The 27,782-nt window shown below is 43.4% G+C and overlaps 1 protein-coding gene across 1 annotated transcript in view; it reads right to left on the bottom strand.

The window, feature by feature from the left end:
• Positions 1–211: 211 nt before the first annotated feature.
• The window catches only part of LOC134535723 (breast carcinoma-amplified sequence 3 homolog), a 213,312-nt gene continuing 185,741 nt past the window's right edge, over positions 212–27,782 (bottom strand). The window contains exon 12 of the mRNA XM_063374938.1: positions 212–26,014. Coding sequence (XP_063231008.1) covers positions 25,857–26,014 — 158 coding nt within the window. The 3' untranslated portion in view covers positions 212–25,856. The remainder of the gene's footprint in view (positions 26,015–27,782) is intronic.

The raw sequence follows: 27,782 nt of genomic DNA, 5'->3' as shown, positions 1-27,782 counted from the left end.
AAAATTTTTGGGGTGGCAAGTGCCCCCCCTTGCCACCCCCAAATCCCGCCTATGGCCATTGAGACGTTCTTCTGCAATGGTACCAACGATAGTGGCAGTCCAAACATTGGCAGTGATGGCTCTTTACATGTGTCGTACCCACCACCAAAGTTTAGCAACTGTTGGTGGGCATGTAATAAATTTAAAATTTAAAATAAAAAATAACTATATATTTTCAGACATTTATTATGGAATTATTTTGCTATTACATATTACAATTTTTTTGTTATAAATTTAAATACAAAATACAGTCTTCATTCATTTATCACAACATCAATTTTTATTTTACAGTGTAATGAAAGTGCTTTGGCTGAAAATCAAATACAATAAGTATGCAGTACACAGGCTGGAATGTGATTTGATAAAATACAGTATACAAAGCGAAGCTATATGATATCTTATATGAATTCACTAATGCAACAATGGTTTGATTAATAAACTTAAAATGTTTCTAAATGAAATCTCTTGACATTGCAGACACACTTGCAAGGTACTCCTGGGTGCCGCTCCTAGCTCCCTCTACAACTGGTGACGGACAGGTAATGCTGCACCTGGCAGCTTCCTCGCAGCACACTGGGAGGGCCTGACTGCTGTGTGAGAGCCCCCCAACATGGCCGCTGCCTGGCCTCGCAACACGTGGGCTTCTTCCCTCCACTTCATCGAGCGAACACACTCCAGTTTACTGTCCTGGTACAAGTGCCGCAAGCAGAATGCTCGAGGGAGCTTCTAGCTTCTCACTGCCCCGGGATGCACTGGGCAGTTGTCACAACTGCGACATGCGAACACACTGCTTCAGACAAGTCACTGCAAAACATCGGACTACATGTATCATGCACAACTAATACACAGTCGTGAACAATGATCAGCTTGAAACGACTCCAGCAGCGCCTGCCTCTAGCGACCAGGAGGTTGTTGAGTTGTCGGTGTTGTTGCACTGCCAACAAGAACAGCAATGGCACACACAATGTACAGCTTTATGGCAACAACACAATATTTGTTATTTGTGAAACTAACCCTAAACAATTCATTGCTACGCCCTGAAATGTGAAATGCATAACTATTTCTAAACACAATTTACTTGCACATTTGATTTGCTATTCTGAAAGTATTTTTTATAGATCCTTTTGAAACACTATGGAGAACGAGGACTCTGGTTTCCCCCGCTCTACACTCACTCCACCATTCTTGTGGTCAGGCTATAAACAGAAAGTAATGAAGATATCCGTGGCACATTCAGGCACCGATAGTGTACGTGTGAAAACAGATCTGCTGAGACGGGACAGCCGGCCTGGGTGGACACGAGGTTGGCAACAATATCCACAGGAACACCAACATCACTTGTATTTACCTCACTCGCAGCCACTATGTATCGTTAGAACGAGCAAAGTCGTTGGACACACGTTCATCAGAGTTCGCTAATAAACTTTATGCATACAAAATAACCTGGTATAGTTAAAAAAAATTCTTGAATACATTTCATTTACATTATTACATTATTAATTAAAGATTTAAACTTAAATTGGTAGGTAACTTAAAACTGTATTAAAATTTTTTTTAATGTATTGTGCCGCCAATTTAGATTTTCGGCCCTATTTTCAAAAATTTTCAATTTTTTTTTAATCTGAATTTTACGTATTAAATTTGCGACTCAATTTAATTTTTCCCCCCTCAGTGTACACTCTCACCTAAAGTTTGTTATAGCAGTGGCCCTGCCACGTTCCCAAACCTTAGTCCCCCCCCCCCCAGCATTCTCGCCGACGCCTGCTAAACTCAGCAGGGCGATTCAAATTTTCCTCGCCTAGCCACACTCCTCCCGTCTGTCATTTCGATCCCCTCCCGTGACAGGAACTGCTGCCATCGACAATCTCTCACGACGAGCTCAGATCCGAGTAGCAGCATGACATGAGCACCTTTTGTCATGCGCGGCTCATGTCCCACCCGACGTTAGCATAACGTCTCGTCGCGAACGGCCGTCGTTTCTCACAGACAGTGCAGTTTCCCCATCCCCCCCCCCCTCCATGTTTTCTCAGAAGCAGCCCGAGGACTCTGAACGGGCATTCTCCTGGACACGCCCCCGCCCCCGCCCCGGGGCCATTTGCTAGCGCCAAACGACTCACCCGTGCCATCTAGGGGCACTGTTTTGAACTAAATTACCCCCGAACGCCTGTAAGTAGGCTTCCCGCTCGTCCCGGAGCTGTCGGCTAACCCTTAGTTTCTCGTGTCACCTACCTAGAGAGCAGCACCGCCCGACCAACAGAACTTACCCCCCCCCCCCTTTTTTTATAATTTCTTTTAGCCCCTTCGAGCGACCCCCACCAAGGCGTCTTCGGCCAATCAGCTAATTTTCCCTTCCCCTCGAGTCCCAGCTTCCCTGGGCTAGCCGATGTTACCTCGTGCCACTTAGGGAATTGAGGAGAGTTTTTCTTGAGCTCTCGTCGCGAACGGTCGTCTTAGAGACTTGGCTCCCGCCATTTCGTCGGTTTTTCTTCTTTTGCTGTCGAAGAGCTCCAACAAAGTCTAGGCATGTGATTACCAGAGTTTCGGGAGTAGTCCCGTCTCTTTTTTCTAGTTAGCTAGTTGGTTTTTTTATTATTGTTTACATCACCGTAGTAATCTAGTTATGTTCGCTTACGCGACCCGCGTCCGCGAGTGCCATCCCGTGGACCGTTTTCTTCGGAATTCACCCTCAGCAGAATGGTGAGTGTAAACAAAAGCTCCAAACTCTATAATTCTCGGACCATCCCCTTTTGTATCCTCCCTTGTAATTTTTTACATTTTCTAAACTCTGTGACCTATTTCTTGGTTGCAGAGGGTGCAAAGTCCCAAGTTCCAAAGTTCCGGGTTCCAAATCTCCGGAGTACCACCCTCCCAACCTCTTGGAGTTCGGCTCCAACTTCGCGGAGCCCCTGAAAATCGCCAGCCTTCTCCGGTGACCGGGAAGCTATTGCATCTCAACGACATTTTCGGCAATAAGTCCTGATCATGCTTGTGGTACAGTACATTCTCGTCATGGCCAGTCTTCGGTGAACTTTTAATATTGTTAAAATAACAGAACTGATTTTACGAAGGTTTTATTATAAGACAAAAGACTACGCAAAAAATTATTATTAACCTCTGTCTATTTTTTTTTTTTTTCTCTAGAGGGGCCCCTGAATTAGTAAATTGAATCTGTCTAATATTATTATGTATTGAAATTGTAAAGTTATAATATGTTCGAAATTCAGAAAATACCAACTACAGAAATAGTTCTTTTAAAATTCTAACTTTAACAAATAAACAAGGGAATATGGCACAATCACCCATGTTGTATTTTTTTTTTATCTAGTTGTTAATTTTTTTTATTAATATTAACGATCCACAGTGTTCTCTAAGGTTTACTTGAGGAACACCATTTGGACATTCCGTTTCTCCCTTGTGCCCTCTGGATTTTTCAACGAACATTTGTGTGGCTATAAGCGGCTTCCAGGACTATAAATAAAGGTACTACCCAATGGCACAAGCACAAAGGGGGGTTCAGAAAGTGGTAGCAGAGCGTGGTTTGTTAGAAGCATACTTTATAAGCATAGTTTAAGAAAAAAAAATTTTTTTTTATTTAAATTAATAAATTTTTGACAGGGTATATTTTAAATAGAACATAAAGAGTGTTCTAGAAGTGATAGCAGTAACTTTAGTTTATATAATTTATCGGAACTGTAATAACGTAATTTTGCATCAAAACTGTGTTTATTGTGGTCATTGCTATTATTTTGGCTAAATTACAAATACTTTTAAACTAAATGATAATAAGTGTAAACAGTTTTTTTTAAAATAATTTTTAACTTTAGTTTATAGTATTGTAAACGTTGACTGGCCAATTAACGCGTATTTTTATATCTATTTTACTATAGTAAGTCTTTTTGCATGAAAATTTACACTCATCATTAGAATTCTTTTATCTCCCTTTTATTAATGAGTATGTGTACGCATAGTCCGGTATTTTTTTTTTACGGACCATAGAGTGTCCGCCATGTTGAATATGGCCGCTGCACATCAGTAGACAGGCGAGTGTTTCCTCGCGCCTCCCAGCTGACCTCCCCACCCACTCCGTTTCGCGGCCAGTGTTCGGCTGCGCGCACGTGTGTTATCAGTTAAACGTGCCTCCACTACGGCCTTCCTCTCTCCCCCCCCCTCACACCCCCGCAACCCAAACAGCGACGGGCGCGGTGTCTACTTATCTAATCAGCGCGCACGCCCGCCGAGCGAGAGGAACCTCCCCTCCCTTGTTGTTTAAAGGTCATTACTCCTGACAAACGTAATTTTTGCGTTACAATTTGTGGGTTTAGAATCTGTGCGACCAGGGTGGCGACCAGAAAGAAAAAAATAATAAGGCTCCTTGTGAGTCTCTAGTATAAGTTAAGTTAAGAGTGTTTTTATGTTTAGTAAGTAAGCCTAGGGTAAGGTTCAAGGTCATTGTGAGCAGACGCTCACTCCTTCTTAAGCCTTCTGTGGTTTAAGGGTACACTAAATTTGATTTTCACTATGATTACTCCAGAGTATCTTTTGAAAGACGAGGTGATCCACGAGTTAGCACTTCGTGGGCAGTCCACTTCAGGAGACGCCCAAGAGCTGAGAAAAAGACTCAGGTCTTGCCAACCACAAACACAACACTCACTTCTAAATTTGAACTTAGACCCTCTTAGTGAATTTACTGTCACCACCAGTAAATTCCAAGATATTGCAGCATTTGCAAATGTAGTGTCCACCGAAACAAACAAACCCCACATACTAAGAATGATCGCCCGACTCGATCACGTTGCCACCAGGCTAGCAAACCTGGTAATATTGTCAAGAGGGAAACTAAATGGGGTTTATCAAAAGGAAATAGACAAATGTCGTCAGCAGATCCCTAATCTCCGATTCAAGTTGAGAACTAGACTCAATGCTCTACAAAACACAAGCCTCGAGGCGACTGGGTTAGTTCCCGACATCCAGACACAAAGGTCTGAAGTGAACACACCACCCCTCGAAGAGATCAAAACTGACACACAACGAGCCCAAACACAGACCACTCAGGGCGCTTCATTACCAGTCTCCCCTCCACTCCTCCCTGCATCACCTTTTCCAGTTTCATTTTCCACAAATCAACTTCCTAGTCCACCCACATTCACTACTGTCAGTCAGCCATCCACCCACGTGTGGTTTCCACCCGGGACGGTCATCAGACCAATACCGCAGACTGTTACCAAGGTCACTTACACCAGACCTCCTCCAGAATACTCCACATACCCTTACCAATCTGTGTGTCTTCCACCCACCTCAGGAGCCATTTTCAATCCATACCATCAATTCACATCCCCCTTCTCATCACTTCAAACCACCCCTGAACGTCACCCCTCCCCCTTGGCTTTTAGCATCCCAATCACACCCTCAGCACAGCCAGTCACATCCACCTCGACAGAAATAAGGGCACAAACAACTGTCATGCCAACCATTCCAATACCCGATCCACAAATACCACAGGTCAGTCCCTCAACCACATACCTTCCACTCGCCCCTGCCGCCCCTCTTCCGCGACACAGCCTCCACCCCCCTTTGTCTAATGAACAACCAGCGACTACACAGCACCAACCACCAACATCAGAACCTCAAGGCCATAGTTCGCATTTCTACAGCAAAATTCCCCACCCAGCCGAAAGGCTACTAAATAATCTACCTGAAACCAATGGTTTGGACCCAAAGAAATTAATTGATTTTCTACGACAACTTATTAGGTTGCACCAAAAATGCAACATACCAACGAGGGAACTTTTCGAATTAGTTTTCCCCCTTACACAGCCGCCCTTGAGTGAAAGAACCTCGGTGGCCATTGAAAATAATTTAACTTTTGATCAATACCATGCAGATGTAATAAGTTTTTTTATTCCTGCCAGGATGCTCACGAATCTCAGGCTTGACTGGTATAATAGATTACAACACAGGAATGAGCCTTTGTCCAGGTACATTGCCGACATTAAAGAAGCGGCCCTAGTTCTTCGTTTAGGAGTCACAGAGAATGAAATCGTATCAAATATTCTTGATGGCATTAATCCTGCCGAAAGGTCACGAGCGGTCTTCCAGACCCGACCACAGAACTCTGCCGAGCTGGACAGACTGTGTATTCATGTTACCAATGTAGAATTTGCCGATTACCAAAGGAACCGCTATCCAGATTTCCCGGCTAATCATCCCATTTTCTCGACCTCCCAAAACTCCAACAAGGGAAGCACGAACACTAACAATCACCCTAAATCACAGCCTCACAGTAATCACCAGGGAAATTATAGGCAACAGCAGGGAAACATACCATTTTGTGAATACTGTAAGAGATCCGGACATGTAATTGAACAATGTTACAGCAAAAACAAACAGCCTTTTCACTACCAACACAAACCAAAAAACATGTAGGTAGGTGGCCAGAAAGTTTTCTTTCTGTGCCACCAAATAAACAAACTGATTGGCATAACTCAGTCAATGAAAATCGCCACCCTCCAGGCGAAAACAAGACAAAACGAAAACGCAAAAAGAAACAAAAAATTTCCAAAAAACCGTCCAATTCAAAACAAACCTATAACCAACAGACAAACACATTGGCAACTAAGTCTAAAAACATAAAAAATTATAATGAGCCTACAGAGTACTGTAAACACTGCATCAATCCAAAACAAGACAAGAGGACCTGTCATAATATTTTTGCAAATTTACCTACAGTTTTACCTTATGCCAAAACCTTAATTGGCAACCACGAAACTCCAGGACTGATCGACACAGGCTCAGTCCGAAGTTTCATTTCTGGGCATCTGTTTGAAGTTTTACAGAAAGAAAAAGTAATTCACAAAACTGAACCAGTTAATATCCAATGTGTGACTGCATCAGAGCAGCCATTAAAAGTGAACACAATCGCCTTACTTAAAATTAAAATCGACTTATTCTCCTGGACTTTCCCATTTCTAGTTGCACAGGATCTAGCAACAGATCTTATTTTTGGATCAGACTTCATAGCCAAAACAGGATTGATAATTGATTTGCAAGCAAGAAATTTTAAGTTTAAATTTAATAAACAAGTTAATATCTCTTTTGACTCGCCGGGAACAAAATGTCAGGGTAAGGTTAAAGCCATTCGCACAAGTGTCAAAGATGGAAATGAATCATATTTGGACCATCTTACACCAGCTCAACAAACAGAGGTACAAAATTTATGTAACTGTTTTTCTGATGTTTTGACAGAAAAATTAGGACGTACCCACCTTATTGAATATGAAATTAAACTTTTGGACAAAACGCCAGTGAGATGTCACCCTTATCAGTTGTTAGGACCCAAAATGCAAATTATGCGAGAACACATCCAGGACTTACTTGATAAGGATGTGATTGAGCCTTCAACTTCTAGTTATTCGTCACCTGCTTTCTTGGTTCCCAAAGGTCAAGGTCACCGCCTAGTTATCGACTATCGATTAGCCAATCAGAAGATAGACGTTGAACAAATTCCACTCCCTGACCTCAATTCAGCTTGTCATTGGTTTAGTAAGGCCAAATATTTTAGTGTTTTTGACCTAAATTCAGCTTACCACCAAATACCTTTAACTCCTCAATCCAAACACATCACCGGGTTCTGTGTACCCTGGAACCTATATCAGTATAAAGTAGTCCCTTTTGGAATAGCTACTGGCGCACAAGTCTTAACTCGCCTCCTTGATCAAGTTTTCGGCGATCTTAAATTTAAATTTGTATTCAACTACTTAGACGATGTTGTGGTATATTCAGAGTCCTTTGAGGAACACATAACTCATTTGACTCAAGTCCTGGAACGATTACGCCATGCTGGCTTAACTGTAAACACAAAAAAGGTGAAATTCGCTGTCCCTGAAATCTCATTTTTGGGCCATATTATTTCAAGTAAAGGAGTAACGATTGATCCAAGCCGCACACAGGCTATCGTAGATTTTCAGCCGCCTAAAGACACTAAAGGCATTTCAAGATTTATTGGCATGGTTAATTTTTATTCCAAATTTATTCCTAATTTTGCGGAACAGGCAGCTCCACTCAACGCCCTGAGAAAGAAAAATTCAGCATTTAAGTGGGGCCCAGAACAGGACAAAGCATTTAATTACTTGAAACAGGCAATCATCAGCCCACCAGTGCTCCGAATGGCAGATTTTACTAAGCCATTTATTCTCCAAACCGATGCATCCAGCGTAGCTTTGGGAGTAATATTGTCCCAAGACTTTGATGGACACAGACAACCGATTGCTTTCGCCTCGCGCACTCTGACTCATCAAGAAAAGAAGTCTTCATCTGTTTACGAACTCGAGTGCCTAGCTGTCGTTTTCGGAATAGATAAATTTAGGCAGTATCTTGAACACAAAGAATTTTTGTTAGAAACCGATAATCAGGCCCTTGCTTGGCTTTTGGCCCACCCCAAACAATTAGGCAAACTTGGCAGATGGATTGCAAAAATTTCATCACTAAAGTTCACCATTCGGCATATTCGAGGTTCACAAAATATAGTAGCTGATACTCTTTCTCGAATGTTCGAGAACCCCTCCAACTCTAATCTTCAGGAGGAACCTACGATTTCGTGTCAGGCACTTCTCACCGATTTCCCTTTAGCTTTCTCGGATTTGCAGAGTCATCAAAACTCAGACTCCTACCTATCACAAATTATTCAAGACATGAAATCAAATTCACCTCCAAAATACTATAAATTTTCAAAAGGACTGTTGTACAGGCGCACAAAACAAAGCAAAACATTCAAAATTGTCCTCCCTCAAAACCTAAGAGACATGGTATTTAGGTATTATCATACCTCACCGATCGGAGCACATCTGGGCACCTATAAAACAATTGAACGCATACGTCGCCATTTTAGCTGGGACGGAATGCACAAGGACATTGCTGAGAGAATAAAATTGTGCAAATTATGTGCACTGAGCAAACCCGCTCAGAAAACACGATTCGGATTCCTTACTTCTGATGTGGCCGAAAGACCAATGCAAAAATTATTTATAGATTTTGTGGGACCTTTCCCCCGATCTAAAATTGGACATTCCATGCTTCTTGTATGCATAGATGCCTTCTCCAAATTCGTCTGGCTCATTCCACTCAGGAGAGCTACAGCAGAAACTACAATAAGAGCATTGCAAAACAATATCTTCAAGATATCTGGTCTACCCTCTATTATTGTATCAGATAACGCATCCCTATTCACATCCAGACAATTCAAAAATATGTGCTTCTCACATGGCATTCAACATGTGACCACCTCCCCGTATTATCCACAGCCTTCTCATGCGGAACGTTTCAATCGGAACCTCCGGTCTGCTGTAATAGCATACCATGCGAACTCGCAGGATAAGTGGGATACCAACCTTGTATGGTTACAGATGGCATTTAATTATGCTCGTCACGAAGGACATAAAACAACACCTTTCGAACTCATGTTCACTTACAGACCCAACAACCCGCTCTCAAATCTCTGGTCCTTAAATGATCTTCTGCCAGACGACCCACGTGATATAAAAGAAGTTTGGAGACGTGCTCAGAAAAATTTAAACCTGGCCCACGAAACAGTAAGAAAAGGTACAATAAGGGACGTGCTGACAATCCCTATAGAATAAACGATTTGGTGTTGTGTAAATCACACACACAAAGCAAGGCGATCGATAAGAGATCAGCCAAACTCGCCTACCGTTGGAGTGGTCCTTGGCAAATCCAACGTTTTCTAACACCAGTAACAGTCGCCTTAGCCGACCCCAGTTCTGGTGCCTTCTTTACTCGCGCGCATATTTCGCACCTGAAGAAAGTGCATCCTAACCTGAAGTAGGTGCCTCCTTCTTCCCTTTTTACTCCGAACCAAGGAGCTAAAGTCAAAAAATTCGGCATGCCTCACTCAACACGTGCTGTTGAGTCTGAACACAAATCCTAGGTCCTAGTTATAAGAAAAAAAACCATGGTACTAGTTTGTAAGAGTGCTGGCACAAATTGTAAGTGTATTAATGCAGTAAAGTTTACATGTATGTTAGGATAAGATGTCTAGATTAAAGTGGCGCCACTTAGTTCTTAAGTTTGTTTATGAAGTGTTATCATGTGTGTTAAGTATTAAGGAGACCGTTTATTGTTAGTAGTTTATGTTAGTCGATTCTGGTACAGGGTAAGTCGGTCAGTTCTCTTGACCTTTTGCTTACTTCTGGTCGCTTACCCTGGCTCCGCCTTTCAGCGGGGGAGTATGTGCCGCCAATTTAGATTTTCGGCCCTATTTTCAAAAATTTTCAATTTTTTTTTAATCTGAATTTTTCGTATTAAATTTGCGACTCAATTTAATTTTTCCCCCCTCAGTGTACACACTCACCTAAAGTTTGTTATAGCAGTGGCCCTGCCAAGTTCCCAAGCCTAAGTCCTCCCCCCCCCCCCCCCCCCCCCAGCATTCTCGCCGACGCCTGCTAAACTCAGCAGGGCGATTCAAATTTTCCTCGCCTAGCCACACGCCTCCCGTCTGTCATTTCGATCCCCTCCCGTGACAGGAACTGCTGCCATCGACAATCTCTCACGACGAGCTCAGATCCGAGTAGCAGCATGACATGAGCACCTTTTGTCATGCGCGGCTCATGTCCCACCCGACGTTAGCATAACGTCTCGTCGCGAACGGCCGTCGTTTCTCACAGACAGTGCAGTTTCCCCATCCCCCCCCCCACCCCTCCATGTTTTCTCAGAAGCAGCCCGAGGACTCTGAACGGGCATTCTCCTGGACACGCCCCCGCCCCCGCCCCGGGGCCATTTGCTAGCGCCAAACGACTCACCCGTGCCATCTAGGGGCACTGTTTTGAACTAAATTACCCCCGATTGCCTGTAAGTAGGCTTCCCGCTCGTCCCGGAGCTGTCGGCTAACCCTTAGTTTCTCGTGTCACCTACCTAGAGAGCAGCACCGCCCGACCAACAGAACTTACCCCCCCCCCCCCTTTTTTTATAATTTCTTTTAGCCCCTTCGAGCGACCCCCACCAAGGCGTCTTCGGCCAATCAGCTAATTTTCCCTTCCCCTCGAGTCCCAGCTTCCCTGGGCTAGCCGATGTTACCTCGTGCCACTTAGGGAATTGAGGAGAGTTTTTCTTGAGCTCTCGTCGCGAACGGTCGTCTTAGAGACTTGGCTCCCGCCATTTCGTCGGTTTTTCTTCTTTTGCTGTCGAAGAGCTCCAACAAAGTCTAGGCATGTGATTACCAGAGTTTCGGGAGTAGTCCCGTCTCTTTTTTCTAGTTAGCTAGTTGGTTTTTTTATTATTGTTTACATCACCGTAGTAATCTAGTTATGTTCGCTTACGCGACCCGCGTCCGCGAGTGCCATCCCGTGGACCGTTTTCTTCGGAATTCACCCTCAGCAGAATGGTGAGTGTAAACAAAAGCTCCAAACTCTATAATTCTCGGACCATCCCCTTTTGTATCCTCCCTTGTAATTTTTTACATTTTCTAAACTCTGTGACCTATTTCTTGGTTGCAGAGGGTGCAAAGTCCCAAGTTCCAAAGTTCCGGGTTCCAAATCTCCGGAGTACCACCCTCCCAACCTCTTGGAGTTCGGCTCCAACTTCGCGGAGCCCCTGAAAATCGCCAGCCTTCTCCGGTGACCGGGAAGCTATTGCATCTCAACGACATTTTCGGCAATAAGTCCTGATCATGCTTGTGGTACAGTACATTCTCGTCATGGCCAGTCTTCGGTGAACTTTTAATATTGTTAAAATAACAGAACTGATTTTACGAAGGTTTTATTATAAGACAAAAGACTACGCAAAAAATTATTATTAACCTCTGTCTATGTTTTTTTTTCTCTAGAGGGGCCCCTGAATTAGTAAATTGAATCTGTCTAATATTATTATGTATTGAAATTGTAAAGTTATAATATGTTCGAAATTCAGAAAATACCAACTACAGAAATAGTTCTTTTAAAATTCTAACTTTAACAAATAAACAAGGGAATATGGCACAATCACCCATGTTGTATTTTTTTTTATCTAGTTGTTAATTTTTTTTATTAATATTAACGATCCACAGTGTTCTCTAAGGTTTACTTGAGGAACACCATTTGGACATTCCGTTTCTCCCTTGTGCCCTCTGGATTTTTCAACGAACATTTGTGTGGCTATAAGCGGCTTCCAGGACTATAAATAAAGGTACTACCCAATGGCACAAGCACAAAGGGGGGTTCAGTATGTGGTCCACCTTAATATGGGATCTGCATGTAGCTTGCTTGTATCCTGAATAGTTATTTGAAGAAACATTTATTTGTAGATGACAATGGTCCATAGTCCACGTAGGAGGCCATGAGCCACACGTACCAGCCTAAGTCATGTGAGATCACGTTATTTTCATTACTCTTTACAGAGATAAATTATAGCCAGCTTCAGGAATGGAATATGTGACCCAGTTGAAACTCAAGATACAGTCATAAAGGTTATTTGGTGAAGGTTTCAATTTCATTACATTCCAATTAACACCGTAAATCAATGACATTTTGAAGTGTTTTTTCGAGTTACCAGATACAGACATACAGCAAATTAAAACATCAAGTAATAATGCTTTCTGCAAATCTAAACTAACTTTTAATAGCTAAAACAATGCTATATGGTTTGTCGCTATTGCCACAAAAAAAAAAAAAAAACACAGGTGAAAATTTCATGTTCACACAAATTTCATAAAACAAAAATAAAAATTTAGCATTATAAAAATAGGCACCAAAATGTAATTGATAAAGGTTATATAAACAGCCTAGTTATTTGAAAAGTCAACAGCTCATAGTAATATTTTACAGCTGATAATGCATGAAATAATGTAATTTGATCATTTTGAATTAGGTTTACGTACATTTGGTTGAACATGTGCTTAAATTACTAGCATGAGTTGATTTTTAAGAAATTTAATGTCAGGAGTAAGTATAAATTGTTTAATTAAAACATCTCAGCAGTGGTTCGAAAAGTACAGTGAACTGTGTCATCATGCTACGTCTGCATCTGGCGGTTAGTGACTTGCGGGACAACCAGAGTTAGTGTGAGTCATGTCCGTGGTCTGGCACCGTCTATCTCGACAGGTTGTTGTGACGCAACATTGCCCAGACTATTTATTGCAAAAGGTTTTTCACACCCTTTCAATTAACATTACAGACAAAACTGCACAACCCCCCACCCCCCCAATCAATGGACCACACACAATTTAGTAAAGTGCGTGCTAGTTTTTACAGATGTAACCGACAAAGTTTAACTTGCCACCCTTCCTTTCATTGGAAGGGACGATGGGTAAAACAATACTCTTGACAACAGACGGGAAGTGAAACACCAATACGAAAAATGGTATTCTTTTCCTCCTTTGTCTTGTTGGGTGGCGCAGGATAAGGAAGAGCCACAGAGTGTGGAGCGGGGGGGGGGGGGGGGGGGGGATTGGGGAGAAGTCTGCCGCTTCACCCTCCCGGAGTACCGGAGTACCGGAGTAACAAAGTAGGGCAGACAGCAGGCAAAGGACCAGTGCCGTATTTCCTGGGCGCCGATAAGCTGACACCCAGAACATAAAGACTTCCCTTGTATCAGATATATGGTGCAATCCATATTCGAGGGTGACCCTTGGTGAAAATATTTGATTGTTATGGCAAAAAGTAAAGATGGCACCCATATGCAGGTAAATACTGTGGGTAAATATGGGAGCTGATTGGCATGTGAAATTGGCGAGCATAATCCTGATCACAACAATCAGACAGACAACAATAATGGCCGAATAATGGATCAGAAATTGTATCGGCCCAGCTCTAAAACTATTCCAATATATTTATTCTTTCTTTGTGTTTATAATAATATAATTACGTAATAAAACTTACACATCAAAGATAATTTCCATTTCATCAAAATATGCTTGTGGAAGTCCTCAAGCATTTGAAGGTACAACTGCCCTTAATGCTGAATATTGCTACCATCAACTCTGGTCACTAGTGGACACTAGAGGAGGTGAACCCAACAGGAGTGCGACACACGCCGAACATGCCAGTGTGATGTCTCGGCTCCGCAGTCTGGAGTGACAGTGTGGAGGTGCACATGCTGCAGTATGGCGTGGAGGCGAGATGCCGAGAACATCACAGAGCTGCATGTACTCATGGCTAAGGGAGTGCAGCGGGGCGATCAGGCGAGCTGTGTTAGTGTGTGCATAGTCTTGCCATGATAAGAGAGACAGTGCATCAGGGCTCAGCTAGTTCACTGGCCAGGCATGCCGTGCAGATCTGGCCAGCACCGGTCTGTCACGGCATGAGCACGCACCCTTGTCCTGCACGGTAGAGTGTATAGGCTTCGGCCTGAGACACACTTAGGTCCTCCCCTAACCTGGACCCTCCCCTTACACACTTAGAATAACTTAGGCTAGGAAAAATAATCACTCAGCTGGCCTCCCTTTCTTATCATTACTGTATTCATTAAGCATGCCTAGTCATTTATTTCCAGCATTACAAATTACTCTAAAGAAAACACTGATACATGAAACCTAACAACTGAATGTTTGAAGAACCCCCACTGGCACGCCTGCAGGCCCGAGCGATGTCCCGTGCTTGTTCTGGGCACGCAACAGAGGGAGAGGGGTCAGCCCTGCACCGCGCCAGGGCTCAGACACGCTGTCCTCGCTTGTCACAGCCCGACAGAAACAACAATTAGTCTTACAATATTTTTAAAACTTCTTACCGTTTCCTAAACAAACAAACAATCATTCACGCCCTTGAGCAGGTAAAATATCATGCTTATATTCATAAATATTTCATGTTTCGATAGAAAAGCACTATACTACCTACAAAAGAATACCTTAGGTATACAGTTCATACTTCCTATACTTGGTTGGTAAAAATTCTAAAGACAACCTGATGAAAAATGTTAAAAATAGTTCAACTCGCAATATTAGTTTATGATACACTTAAACGTTTTCAAACAATTAAGGCCACAAAATGTTTAGTTAGAAAATCGAGATTTATCATATTTATAATCATTATTATTACTATTTAAATTAATTTTATTTTCCTGTTCCATAATAAGACAATTTTAAGTAACTACAGTGTCCAATTATTTTTTTTTTTTTTTACATTGTTTAAGAAATTATTGAATGCTAAATACAACAATAATAATTAGCTTAGTAAAATTATTAAAGTTCAAAATCAATGTCAGACCATTTTTCTCAATTGGTTTTTTTTTTGTATCAAGTTATACTTCAAATTAATTGAGAACTTAAATAAATGAAAAAAAAAAAAACATTGCATATAATATTTGATTACAAAAACATGATAAAAAATGTGTAAAGTATTGACGTCGACCGGGGCTACGCCCTCCCTGAGCCCGATGTGCCTCACGCCGTCGCCACCCCTCTCCTCCCGCCACCACCCTCTATTTCAAACCTCCCGCCCCGTGTGCAGGTGTGTGTGTGTGTGTGTGTGTGTGTGTGTGTGAGGCGCCAACAAGAGGCGGGTGTAAAGTCTGTGCCACGACCCCTTTTATTTTATTATTCAATTTTTAGGTTTACCTAACTGTCTTTTCTTTAAATAATATTTCCTTAGTGTTTATGTTTTAAATGCTAGTTGTAAGGACGGAGCAGCGCCCCACGCGGCAGGCAATGGAACTACCCGCGACTAGTTTGAACCATAATCATAATTAAAATAATCAATACTCAACTTAAATAATTAACGAAACCTTGGTATAATTTTACTATAGAATTTTTAGTGTATTTGTTTTAGTTAAATAAACGGTAATAAATAACTGGAGAGGTTAACGGTAAATCCAGCGCTTTCCGGCCGCCATGCTGCCCTGGCCTCTTCAGTCGCTTCCGTTCTTCACCCGGGGTAAGATGCTTGGTGAGCACCACGCAACTTCACATTTTTCTTAATCAACTGATCTCTTAGCATCCGCCGGACTTTTTATCATTCTTAAACCTTTTTTGTATATGCGCGGCCTACTCCGGGTGGCCGACTCGTTTTAATCAATATTTAAGTTAAATTCGAACATTTAATCACGAACCGCGTCCTAAACTAACGAGGCCAGGCCACGAGGTGACCTGGTCAGCCTGTAAACTGATTCTCTCCCGCCGTTGGCGTTTTAACAGTCTCATAGTGTATGTAGGTGTAGCGCGATTGGAGACGTATTGTAATGTTGCTGAAATAAAAGGAGTAAGTCGAACGTGTGATTTTTAGTCGAGTGACCACGTGTCCCTGCTCCTGAACCTCGAGGCGTGTGGGACGCCTGAAGAGCCCACTGGAGCTATATCGCGTGCTAAGGGAACCGAGCCTAGCCCTACACGGGTCACGTCACACCCTGAAGGGAGTCTCCGCCGGGTCCACGTGCCCACATCACGTGGTGGCGCCCACTCCGACAATTAATTTGTTCGTTCCCTTACATCCCTAGTCACGACAGTATAATGTAAAACAGGCTACCTGTTGGAGTTTTCAGCACATAAGTGGCCCTTTTACATTATGCCATTTGTTAAGTTAAAGTTAAGTTAAAAATTTCAATATTTTTTTAATAAGTATTTTGTTTACCATGTTTTAAACTCTGAGAACTGACGCTCCAGCATTTTGCCAGTATGGCAATTAACTTTGATTAACATCATTTTAAAAATATAGATCCCTGTCTGAGTACATGCACAGATAGAGATTATGTCTGAATCAATGTTCCATGGTGGATTTTCATACATTAATTTTTCTGTAATGAACAAATTACTAATAAAACTGTGGTTCAGTTAGCTCTTTTACGTGATAGCCAACCACATACAAATTTCCATTGAAGACTTTATTAACGTTGTTTCGTTTGGTTCCTACAATACCAAATGGTTAAACAAAAAAAAAGTGCAAAAACGAGAAATTAATTTCATTGTAACCCTAAACAGGTATGACAAACAAAACTCCAGGATTAACTGAGATAATCAAAACAAACACAGAAATTTTTATAATTGAATGAAATGTCTGGAATATTTATTTTAACATTTTACTAATTATAGCAAATTTTCATAAAAAAAGGTTACTTATCTGTTATATTCCTACCTGAAAAATATATCAATACTTCGGCATGTCGATATTTCCTCCCATTCGACTATCGCTGTTTTTATTGATAGCATCACAATACGTGGTTTTGAATGTCAAGGTATTTTTTGTTTCTGTATTTCAGTCACAATGAGTGAAATTTTTTATTTTATTAAATTGTGTAGACTTATTACAGATGAAACATAAGCAGTGATTTTTTTTCAATGCTATGGGATAATTCTTTCCAAAACTTTCTGCATTAATAACCACAAAATGTACTTGTCATTTGGAAAAGTCATATAATGGAGATGCATGATGAAATGTTGCGAACATGGTGTTCAGAAAGGAAACTGGCTGGAGGAATCTAAATTCTAAATTATCAGTGGAGAAGATTGCATTGTTTAAATATTGTTGGTCAAAAGAACTGAGGAATGCATCATTTTGTAATAAAGAGTTGAACATGTGCATTGAGGCTTTCGTTGACTACAGCAATTACATGTGTGAAGTTTGCGTGTGGCGAATGCAACAAGAAGAAACTCAAATTGGAGGAAATGGCCTCTACATCGAAATTAATGAAATCTTGTATTCCAAAAGAAAAACATAACACCGGTAGAGTGTTACCTGAGCAGTGGGTCTTTGGTGTAATTTGCCGAGAGACTAATGAATGTCTTTTAATGCCTCTTCTCAACAGATCTCAACACACAGTTTTGCCACTAATTTGTATAAAAAATTAGATTTGGCTCTATAATTGTAAGTGATTGTTGGAGTGCACGCAGAATCATTTGGCATGAGGGTAACACACATTATACTGTGAATCATAGTTACAACAATGCTACAACACACTCAACAACTGAAAGATTGTGAGGCTTTCCTTGCAACTCAGGCTCCGCAGCTGGTTTATAGGCTGGCCCGAACTTGCCAGCCTCTGCAGCCCCGAGTGGGAGTTCTCCCTATATTACGCAATTCACCTGCCCGGTTGCAGGTTGTGATCCGGGCTTCATTAGCTATCATGTCACAAGACTCCTTCATGGTTTCGCCCGCACAAGGCCGACGGACATTCGGGGCCTCTAGTCTTTGTGCAACCCACGTGATGGGTTTTGGACCCGACAGCCTTCCACTTCTGATTATTCACTGCCAATTGTTTGTTAGGTTTGTAGCATGTGGTCACATTCTGTGGACAACAGGCCACAACACGTAATATCTTGTTAGGGAAGTGTTTCACGTCGATGTGTAACTTCATATTACGTCAGCCTTGTTCATGTGCATGCCCAGTCAACTGCCAGTGGACCCGAACATACGAGATTCAGCTGTACCCGTTGCCGTGAACTCTAGCGAGGGCTAAGCCGGCCACAGCGCCCTAGCAACGAGGCTGCGCTCAAGGACCGGGACACGTCGCGACCTCCAGCAGCATCTGTACGAGTGTGCTGCGCTCTAACTCTATACATCACCCGGACTCCCCTTTCACTGTTCTTTCAGTAGCATAGCGTCCTGAAGGGCTTACACCCCCGGGTGTACCACCATGCAGCCACGTGGCGACATCACCACTGAGAGCTAGCCAGGCCCAACCTACCACTTCACCACCTCCACAAGACGACTAGGCGTCAACACATTGCAAGAATGTGCACAATGAGTGTAACATGTAAAACTGAATGTAAAGAAAAAAACTTGGGTTGCACAGTTAACACAAAGGCTTGAGGCAAGGACTCCAAAATAACAGAGCTGCAAGCCACATCGCTAATGACAAAGTGATTGAGTACAAAGCATCATAGGGGTTAGGATTGCACCGTATCCTTCTTGAAATTCAATAAAGTCTTGAGTGAAAAGAAAATACTCATTCTAGTATGAGTAAAAATACATAAATACACTCCTTGCTAACTCCTAACATCTCAATTAACACTCTTAGAACATCTATTCATAAAAGTATTTCAAATACACGACATAATAAATCACCATGTGGTCACCAGTCGAAAGGAACAAGATAAAAACAAACAATATATTATAAAAATAAATCGAAAGATTATAATTTTATCATCAAAATAAGTAAAGACTAAATAATACCAAGTATTAGTGCAGAGAAATTGACTACAAGAGCAGGGTGGCTACAGACCGGGAAAACCGGGAAAAGTCAGGGAAATTTAGTATGTCAGGGAGAACAGGGAAATGACAGGGAATTCTGGCCAAGGTGCAGGAAATTTTTTGTTGTAAAGTATTTTTGCGATTTCTCATTTTTATACACTATTTTAATGCATTTTATTTTATTTCAACCACATTAAAATTGTATCTACCCATTTTACTCCCACATTTTTTTCCCCTTGAAAACAAAATCGCGAAAATTCAGGGTGCGTGCTTGCATTTGATGCTGGCCACCGGACCGTGCCGACATCCTCAAGCTTCTTGACTGCCGCGCCGGGCCGTGTCGAGCTGGAGAAGCCTAGATGTCCATCAAGCTCTGTCCCTGCCCGAGCACGCCCGAATATTCACCTTCCGCCAACCTCGGGATTTGTTTTATTTTTGCGCAGGAAAAATGAATTCAAATATTAAAAGTGGTCGGTTCGGTTAGCTACATTAAAACACTTTAAAACACTATGGACGGTTAGTTAGGTTAGTATAGCTACATTAAAATAAACAGAGAAATATAAATATATATAAATGAACCCGAGGTTGGCGGAAGGTGAATATTCGGGCGTGTTCGGGCAGGGACAGAACTTGATGGACATCTTAGTTTTCCCGTCGAGCTGCGTCCAGCGAGTGCCGAGCACATCAACGTAATGGCGGACGGACAGTTCGATTGTTCGAAAACAATTGTCTTCGATAGCCACTGCACGCGTGTGCCTTGCGTACGTGCATGTTGACTAGTTGGATGTAGTTTTCCGTGAATAACATCGTGGAATTTTTGTCTGAAGTGTGAACATAAACAACTGGTTTTATTTATTTATTAGCTGTTTTGAAGTGCCATCATGCAAGTTTGCCATTTGACATGCCTTTGCGAGTGATAACTGCGATTTCTCATCATCAAGAGTGCTTCTGTGTTATGAACGTCGACAGTAGTAATGCATTAATGTTAATTCAGTAGAAGACTATTTGAAACACGTAAAATCTAATATAAGTTTTAAAAAACGTCAGGCATTTGAGTTATGGTTTAATATTTTTAGTTTTTCAGACTTAACCACCACTTAGTTTCCATGTCGAAATTCAGAAAAACAGTATTTAACGAATCATGGCTTTTAGATCCAGACTTCAAGAACTGGCTAAGAGAATCGCCCACGGATCAATAGTCTGCTATTTGTACTTTTTGCCATACAAAATTCAGTCTAAGTAACATGGGTAAACGAGCCGTAAGAAGTCATATCACCGGCAAGAAACACCAAGCAGCTGTAGAAAGAAGAAGAAAGACTTATTCACTTTCAGTATATTTCAAACAGAATTCATCTTCAGCAACTTCAGATACATGTCAGCCTGTCCCAGGCACTTCATCTGATGAAGGAAGTGTCGTCTCACAGGTTTGCCATTATACTTTTTAATGCGTTGTTGTGACAGTAAAGTCCACACTTTGTAATACCTAAATTAATTAATATTAGGCTAATTGCAGCATTTGTCTTATTAGAGTTATATTACAATTATGCAACTTTTTAAAATAACTTATTAAAAAATTAATTTCAATATGATTCTTATTGTGCTCTAAAGTTCAGAAATGCATCATAAAAATATATTAAGACAGTAAGTAAGTTACACCTGGTTTTGTTTCAGGTTTTGAGTTCAGATGTGCATAAAGAAAAGGTTTCCCCATTGAACAGTTTCATTCTTCAGGAGAATGTCACAAAGTCTGAAGTATATTGGTGTATTCAGACTGTAATGACGCACACTTCCATGCGTGCTTCTGGAAAAAGTGTGGATCTCTTTAAATTAATGTTTCCTGATAGTGACATTGCCCAGAAGATGCAGCTAGGAAGAGCGAAAATTGGGTACACTATTTTGCATGGAATTGCTCCATACTTTCACGATGAACTTGTAGATTTGTGCTTGCAGTGTCCACAGATAGTTGTAGGATTTGATGAGTCCTTAAACAAGGTTGCTCAAAAGGGACAGATGGACGTTTTGGTACGGTTTTGGAACAATAAGCTAAATGGAGTATCAACTCAGTATTTGAACTCTGCATTCTTAGGTCATGCTACATCAATTGATTTGTTGACAGCGTTCAGTAGTGCTCTCTCAGAGTTAAAACAGATTAACATATTACAAGTGTCAATGGATGGACCAAATGTAAACAAAAAATTTTTGCGCGAACTCATAAGTGCAAATGTTAACTTGAAAGATGTTGTGATGCTTGACATTGGAAGTTGTGGCTTGCACACTCTTCATTGTTCTTTTAAAGCTGCTGTAAATGTGACCGAATGGAAGATTATTGAATTTTTGAGAGCTCTTTATTATTTGTTTAAGAATGTCCCAGCACGTAGAGCTGATTACATTCATTTCACTGATTCTTCGGTATTCCCCAAGAAATTCTGTTCGGTTCGGTGGCTTGAAAATGTCCAGGTTGCAGAGAGGGCAGTAGAAATTCTTCCCAACGTGCAGAAGTATGTGACAGAAGCCACAAAGTTAAAGAAAGTACCATGTTGCCAAAGCTTTCAGACTGTTGCATCATCTGTTAAAGATAAAATGTTGACAGCTAAACTTGCTTTCTTTGTTTCTATAGCAAGTGAAATTGAACCTTTCCTTCGCAAGTTTCAGGATGATGTGCCTCTAGCACCACTGCTATATGGTTCTTTAAATAGTGTTTTGCATTCTTTAATGTCAAGATTTGTAAAAGCAGATGTTATTGCTGCAAAGTCAGTGTTGTGTGACATTGATGTTTCAGACAAGAATAACTTGCAACCTGTAAAGAATTTGGATATTGGGTATGCTACAAGAAAAGCTCTTCGCGAATCAAATGATGTGGTTGAGAAAGACATCCTATTGTTTAAACGAGATTGTCAAATTTGTTTGCAAAAGATCTGCAGTAAGTTATTGGATTTTTCACCTCTGAAGTTCAAGTTGACCAAAGCCATATCATTTTTAGATCCAGCAGTTTCTGTTCTACAGGCAGTGCGTGATGAACGAATGAGGTCTTTCTTGGAGATATTAGTAGCAAACAACTGGATATCTGGCATGACCGCAGATCGCTTAGATCGTCAGTTCAAGAGTATTTTCAGTCTGCCCAATTTCAGGGAAAAAATGTTGGCATTTTGTGTGAAAGATCATAGGCTAGACAGATTGTGGCTTGAAATGATTCCTGAGACTGGTGATTACCAAGATTTGACTTCCGTCTTAAAAATGGTATTTATTTTGTCTCATGGAAACAGTAGCTTGGAGAGAGAATTTTCGGTAAATCGAGAATGTATAATTGAAAATCAGAAGGAAATGTCTCTTGTAGCACAAAGACAAGTATATGATGCTGTACTAGCTGAAGGTGGAATTGAAAAGCTACAGATAACCAAGAAGTTACTTCGTTTTGCCAGAAATGCAAGAGCCCGTTATTCTGAAGCACTGAAAAAGCAGTCCAGAGAAGCAGATAAGGAAGAGAGAAATAAAGTGGAAAAAAACGAGCTGCATCCATTGCAAAACAGTTGGAGTTTAAGAAACAGAAGTTGTTGGAGGAAGCACGAAAGCAAGCTTCTTTGATCGAAGAAGAAATCAAAGCCTTAACAAAGTAAAAGTGATATTGTGTTGGTTTTTTAGTTTAAAATGAACTGGTAAATTTATTTTCTAAGTTTGAGGAACCTCGTCTAAAAACTGAAATGTGTCTTCAAATTGTACACTGGTGACATGACTGATATAACCATCATAGCTTTCATTACATATTTGTTAATAATATGTGCGACTGTGAACTTCATTTCAAAATTTGATGTGTTTCATGAAAGTGATATTCGTTAACTCAAGTAGAGCACCAAATTTTGTACCTATGGTGTAGTGATTGATAACATCAGAAAGGATCTTTTGTTGAGTAATGTTTTCATTTAATTTAAAGTGCAATATAATAAATGAGGTTGGTAATTTACTGTTTGGATACAATTTGCATTAAAGAAATTCTAGGGGAAATGTTTAAGTTACGTCACAACAAAGTATTTTAACAGTTGGAAAATTCAGGGAAATGTCAGGGAAATGTCAGGGAATTTTTCGGCAGAGTATCTGTAGCCACCCTGAAGAGCCAAACTTGAAGGTAACAGATGAAAGAAGGCTACCATAACAAGGATAGGCATGTCTATCCTACAGATGGAATGGCATGACTTCAGATATATACATCAACTGTGTTTGATACACATCTGTGCTCTGATAACATTCCCCGATTTAATATATCGTAGTGATTAGAAGGCAGCACATACAAGCCTTCTTAAAAATACTGAAAGAAAAATAGAAATATTGATAGAAATATACACTGATGCAAGAGTGGCTGGCGCTACACGGAGCCACTGGAGTCGTCTGGGAACACCAGCGCGCTCTCTGTGGCGTACGAGAGCGACGGGGAGCAGCGCGCCACAAGGAACGCTCGTATGTTGGAGCAAGTGTGGCTGGCGCTACACAGAGCCACTGGAGTCGCCTGGGAACACCAGCACGCTCTTTGTGGCGTACGAGGGCGACGGGGTACAGCGCGCCTCGAGGGAGGCTCGGCTGGCGGAGCAAGTGTGGCTGGCGCTACACAGAGCCACTGGAGTCGCCCGGAAACACCAGCGCGCTCTCTGTGGCGTACGAGAGCGACGGGGAGCAGCGCGCCACAAGGAACGCTCGTATGTTGGAGCAAGTGTGGCTGGCGCTACACAGAGCCACTGGAGTCGCCTGTGAACACCAGCACGCTCTTTGTGGCGTACGAGGGCGACGGGGTGCAGCGCGCCACAAGAAACGCTCGGCTGTTGGAGCAAGTGCGGCTGGCGCTACACGGAGCCACTGGAGTCGCCCGGGAACACCAGCGCGCTCTCTGTGGCGTACGAGGGCGACGGGGTACAGCGCGCCTCGAGGGAGGCTCGGCTGGCGGAGCAAGTGTGGCTGGCGCTACACGGAGCCACTGGAGTCGCCCGGGAACACCAGCGCGCTCTTTGTGGCGTACGAGGGCGACGGGGTACAGCGCGCCACAAGAAACGCTCGGCTGTTGGAGCAAGTGCGGCTGGCGCTACACGGAGACACTGGAGTCGCCCGGGAACACCAGCGCGCTCTCTGTGGCGTACGAGGGCGACGGGGAGCAGCGGGCCACAAGGAACGCTCGGTTGTTGGAGCAAGTGTGGGTGGCGCTACACAGAGCCACTGGAGTCACCTGGGAACACAAGAAAGCTCTCTGTGGCGTACGAGGGCGACGGGGAACAGCGGGCCACAAGGAACGCTCGGTTGTTGGAGCAAGTGTGGGTGGCGCTACACAGAGCCACTGGAGTCACCTGGGAACACCAGCACGCTCTCTGTGGCGTACGAGGGCGACGGGGAGCAGCGCGCCACAAGGAACGCTCGGCTGTTGGAGCAAGTGTGGCTGGCGCTACACAGAGCCACTGGAGTCGCCTGGGAACACCAGCGCGCTCTCTGTGGCGTACGAGGGAGACGGGGTGCAGCGCGCCACACGGAACGCACGGCTGTTGGTGCAAGTGTGGCTGACGCTACACGGAGCCACTGGAGTTGCCCGGGAACACCAGCGCGCTCTCTGTGGCGTACGAGGGCGACGGGGAGCAGCGCGCCACAAGGATCGCTCGTATGTTGGAGCAAGTGTGGCTGGCGCTACACAGAGCCACTGGAGTCACCTGGGAACACCAGCGCGCTCTCTGTGGCGTACGAGGGCGACGGGGAGCAGCGCGCCACAAGGAACGCTCGTATGTTGGAGCAAGTGTGGCTGGCGCTACACGGAGCCACTGGAGTCGCCCGGGAACACCAGCGCGCTCTCTGTGGCGTACGAGGGCGACGGGGAGCAGCGCGCCTCGAGGGAGGCTAGGCTGGCGGAGCAAGTGTGGCTGGCGCTACACGGAGCCACTGGAGTCGCTCGGGAACACCAGCACGCTCTTTGTGGCGTACGAGGGCGACGGGGTGCAGCGCGCCACAAGAAACGCTCGGCTGTTGGAGCAAGTGTAGCTGGCGCTACACAGAGCCACTGGAGTCGCCTGGGAACACCAGCGCGCTCTCTGTGGCGTACGAGGGCGACGGGGTGCAGCGCGCCACAAGGAACGCACGGCTGTTGGTGCAAGTGTGGATGACGCTACACGGAGCCACTGGAGTCGCCTGGGAACACCAGCGCGCTCTCTGTGGCGTACGAGGGCGACGGGGAGCAGCGCGCCACAAGGAACGCTCGTATGTTGGAGCAAGTGTGGCTGGCGCTACACGGAGCCACTGGAGTCGCCCGGGAACACCAGCGCGCTCTCTGTGGCGTACGAGGGCGACGGGGAGATGCGCGCCTCGAGGGAGGCTCGGCTGGCGGAGCAAGTGTGGCTGGCGCTACACGGAGCCACTGGAGTCACCCGGGAACACCAGCACGCTCTTTGTGGCGTACGAGGGCGACGGGGTGCAGCGCGCCACAAGAAACGCTCGGCTGTTGGAGCAAGTGCGGCTGGCGCTACACGGAGCCACTGGAGTCGCCCGGGAACACCAGCGCGCTCTCTGTGGCGTACGAGGGCGACGGGGTGCAGCGCGCCACAAGGAACGCTCGGCTGTTGGAGCAAGTGTGGCTGGCGCTACACAGAGCCACTGGAGTCGCCTGGGAACACCAGCGCGCTCTCTGTGGCGGACGAGAGCGACGGGGAGCAGCGTGCCACAAGGAACGCTCGTATGTTGGAGCAAGTGTGGCTGGCGCTACACTGAGCCACTGGAGTCGCCTGGGAACACCAGCGCGCTCTCTGTGGCGTACGAGGGCGACGGGGAGCAGCGCGCCTCGAGGGAGGCTCGGCTGGCGGAACTGAAGCTGCTGGAGCTCAGGTCCTCGCAGCTGGCCAGCGACTGACTGCCTCGCCCTGCAACAACCACCACGTTCTCTCGACACACGCACGACAATCAAGCAATGATAACAACTGTGATACTACTGACTTTATTATTATTTTTCCAAAGTTAATGAATCCAATACCCGGGAGTTTAAATCAACCTTTACAATTTGTGTTTTAACACATTTCCTTCACTCTCTAACAATTTCCGACATCACAAGAAGTGGTCTCGTGGGTTGCAGCGAGGTACGGATATATTGGATTACTATAATTGCGACATTGTTGGAAATATGAATATGACTTTATTATGGGTAATATTATTTATGTTCATAATAAAACACAAGTAAACCATTTTCACCAACTATAATTTAAAAATTTCATTCCAAACTTTATTAATACCTAGCTCATTGCCATGTTAACTGTATGTGAACCAGGTAATATGTACAAACATTCATAGATAGTAATACAGTCACATGTTTAGTATATTTTCTAGAGGAAAGTAAGGATAATGAGATCACCTTCTTGTGTATGCTCATCACTCCAAGGGTCTATTGGTGTATGTCGTCTGTCAGTGTCTGCCTGTGTCTATCAAAGTTTGTGAATGTCTATCGGTTTTGGTTGGTGTCTGCCAGTTTCATTTGGTGCCCGTCAGTCAATCGGTGTCAGTCGCTATCTGTCTTTCTGTGTGTATCTGTCGACATATATCTGTGTATGACAATGTCTGTCTGTGGTCTGTGTGTAATGGTGTAGGTCTATGTTGGTGATTGTCTAAGGATTGTGGTTCGTATCAGGAAGTGTTTATTGGTTTCGATTGATATCTGTCAGTGTTGGTGTTTGTTGGTGTCTGTTTGTGTCTTTCAGTGTTCCTCAGTGTCAGTCGTCTCTTTCCACGTCTGGCTGTGACTGTCGATGTTTGTCAGTGTCTGGCAGTGTCGGTCATTGTCTATCATGTCTATCATTGTCTATCATTGTTTATCATGTCAATGTATGTCTGTCGATATCAGTCTGTGTCTATTGGTGACGTTCACTGTCAGTCAGTGTCACTCTGTGTCAGTCAGTGTCTTTAGACATTTGTTGGTTTCGTTCGGTGTCTGTCTGTGTCTATTTGAGTAGATCATAGTCTGTCCTTGTTTATCGGAGCCAGTCGGTGTCTATCGATAGCTGTCTCTATGTGTCTGTATCTATCGTTGTCAGATATCGGTCAGGGTGTATTTCTTTCTGCGATTCAGATCGAGCTTGTAAGCATCTTTGTTTGTCGGTGTCAGTCTGTGTATGTCAATACATCGATGTCTGTCTTTTTAGTCGGTGTATGATGTCTGTCAGTGAAGGTGGGTCTGTCAGTATATGTCGATGACATCCAGTAATAGGTAGGTGTCGATCAGTGAATGTCAATATCTATTGGTGTGTTAGAAATGTCCTGTCTGTTTTAGTCGATGTCTGTTTTGGTGTACGTAAGTCTTTGTCAATCGGAGTAAGACGATGTCTGTCGGTGTCTCATTGCATCTTATCGGTGTATGTCAATTTAAGTCAGTGTCTGCCAGTGAGTTTCAATGTATGTCGATGTCTCTTCGTGCCAGTAAGTGTTTATAGGTGTCGAATAGTGGCTATGGGTATCGCGCAGTGATTGATTGTGTCTGTCGGTATCGGACAGTGTCGGTCGATGACGGATGATGTTTGTTGGCACCAACGATGGTACTGTCGGAGTCAGTCTGAGTCAGTCGGTCGGAGTCGAACTGTGTCTGTCTTAGTCGGTCAGAGTCAACAGTGTCAGTTGGAGGGCGATTGGGTAGCTCTGTTAAAA

This window comes from Bacillus rossius, chromosome 10 (genome assembly GCF_032445375.1).
Source record: "Bacillus rossius redtenbacheri isolate Brsri chromosome 10, Brsri_v3, whole genome shotgun sequence".
Classification (NCBI taxonomy): Eukaryota; Metazoa; Arthropoda; class Insecta; order Phasmatodea; family Bacillidae; genus Bacillus; species Bacillus rossius.
This window is presented reverse-complemented; position numbering and strand designations above follow the sequence as displayed.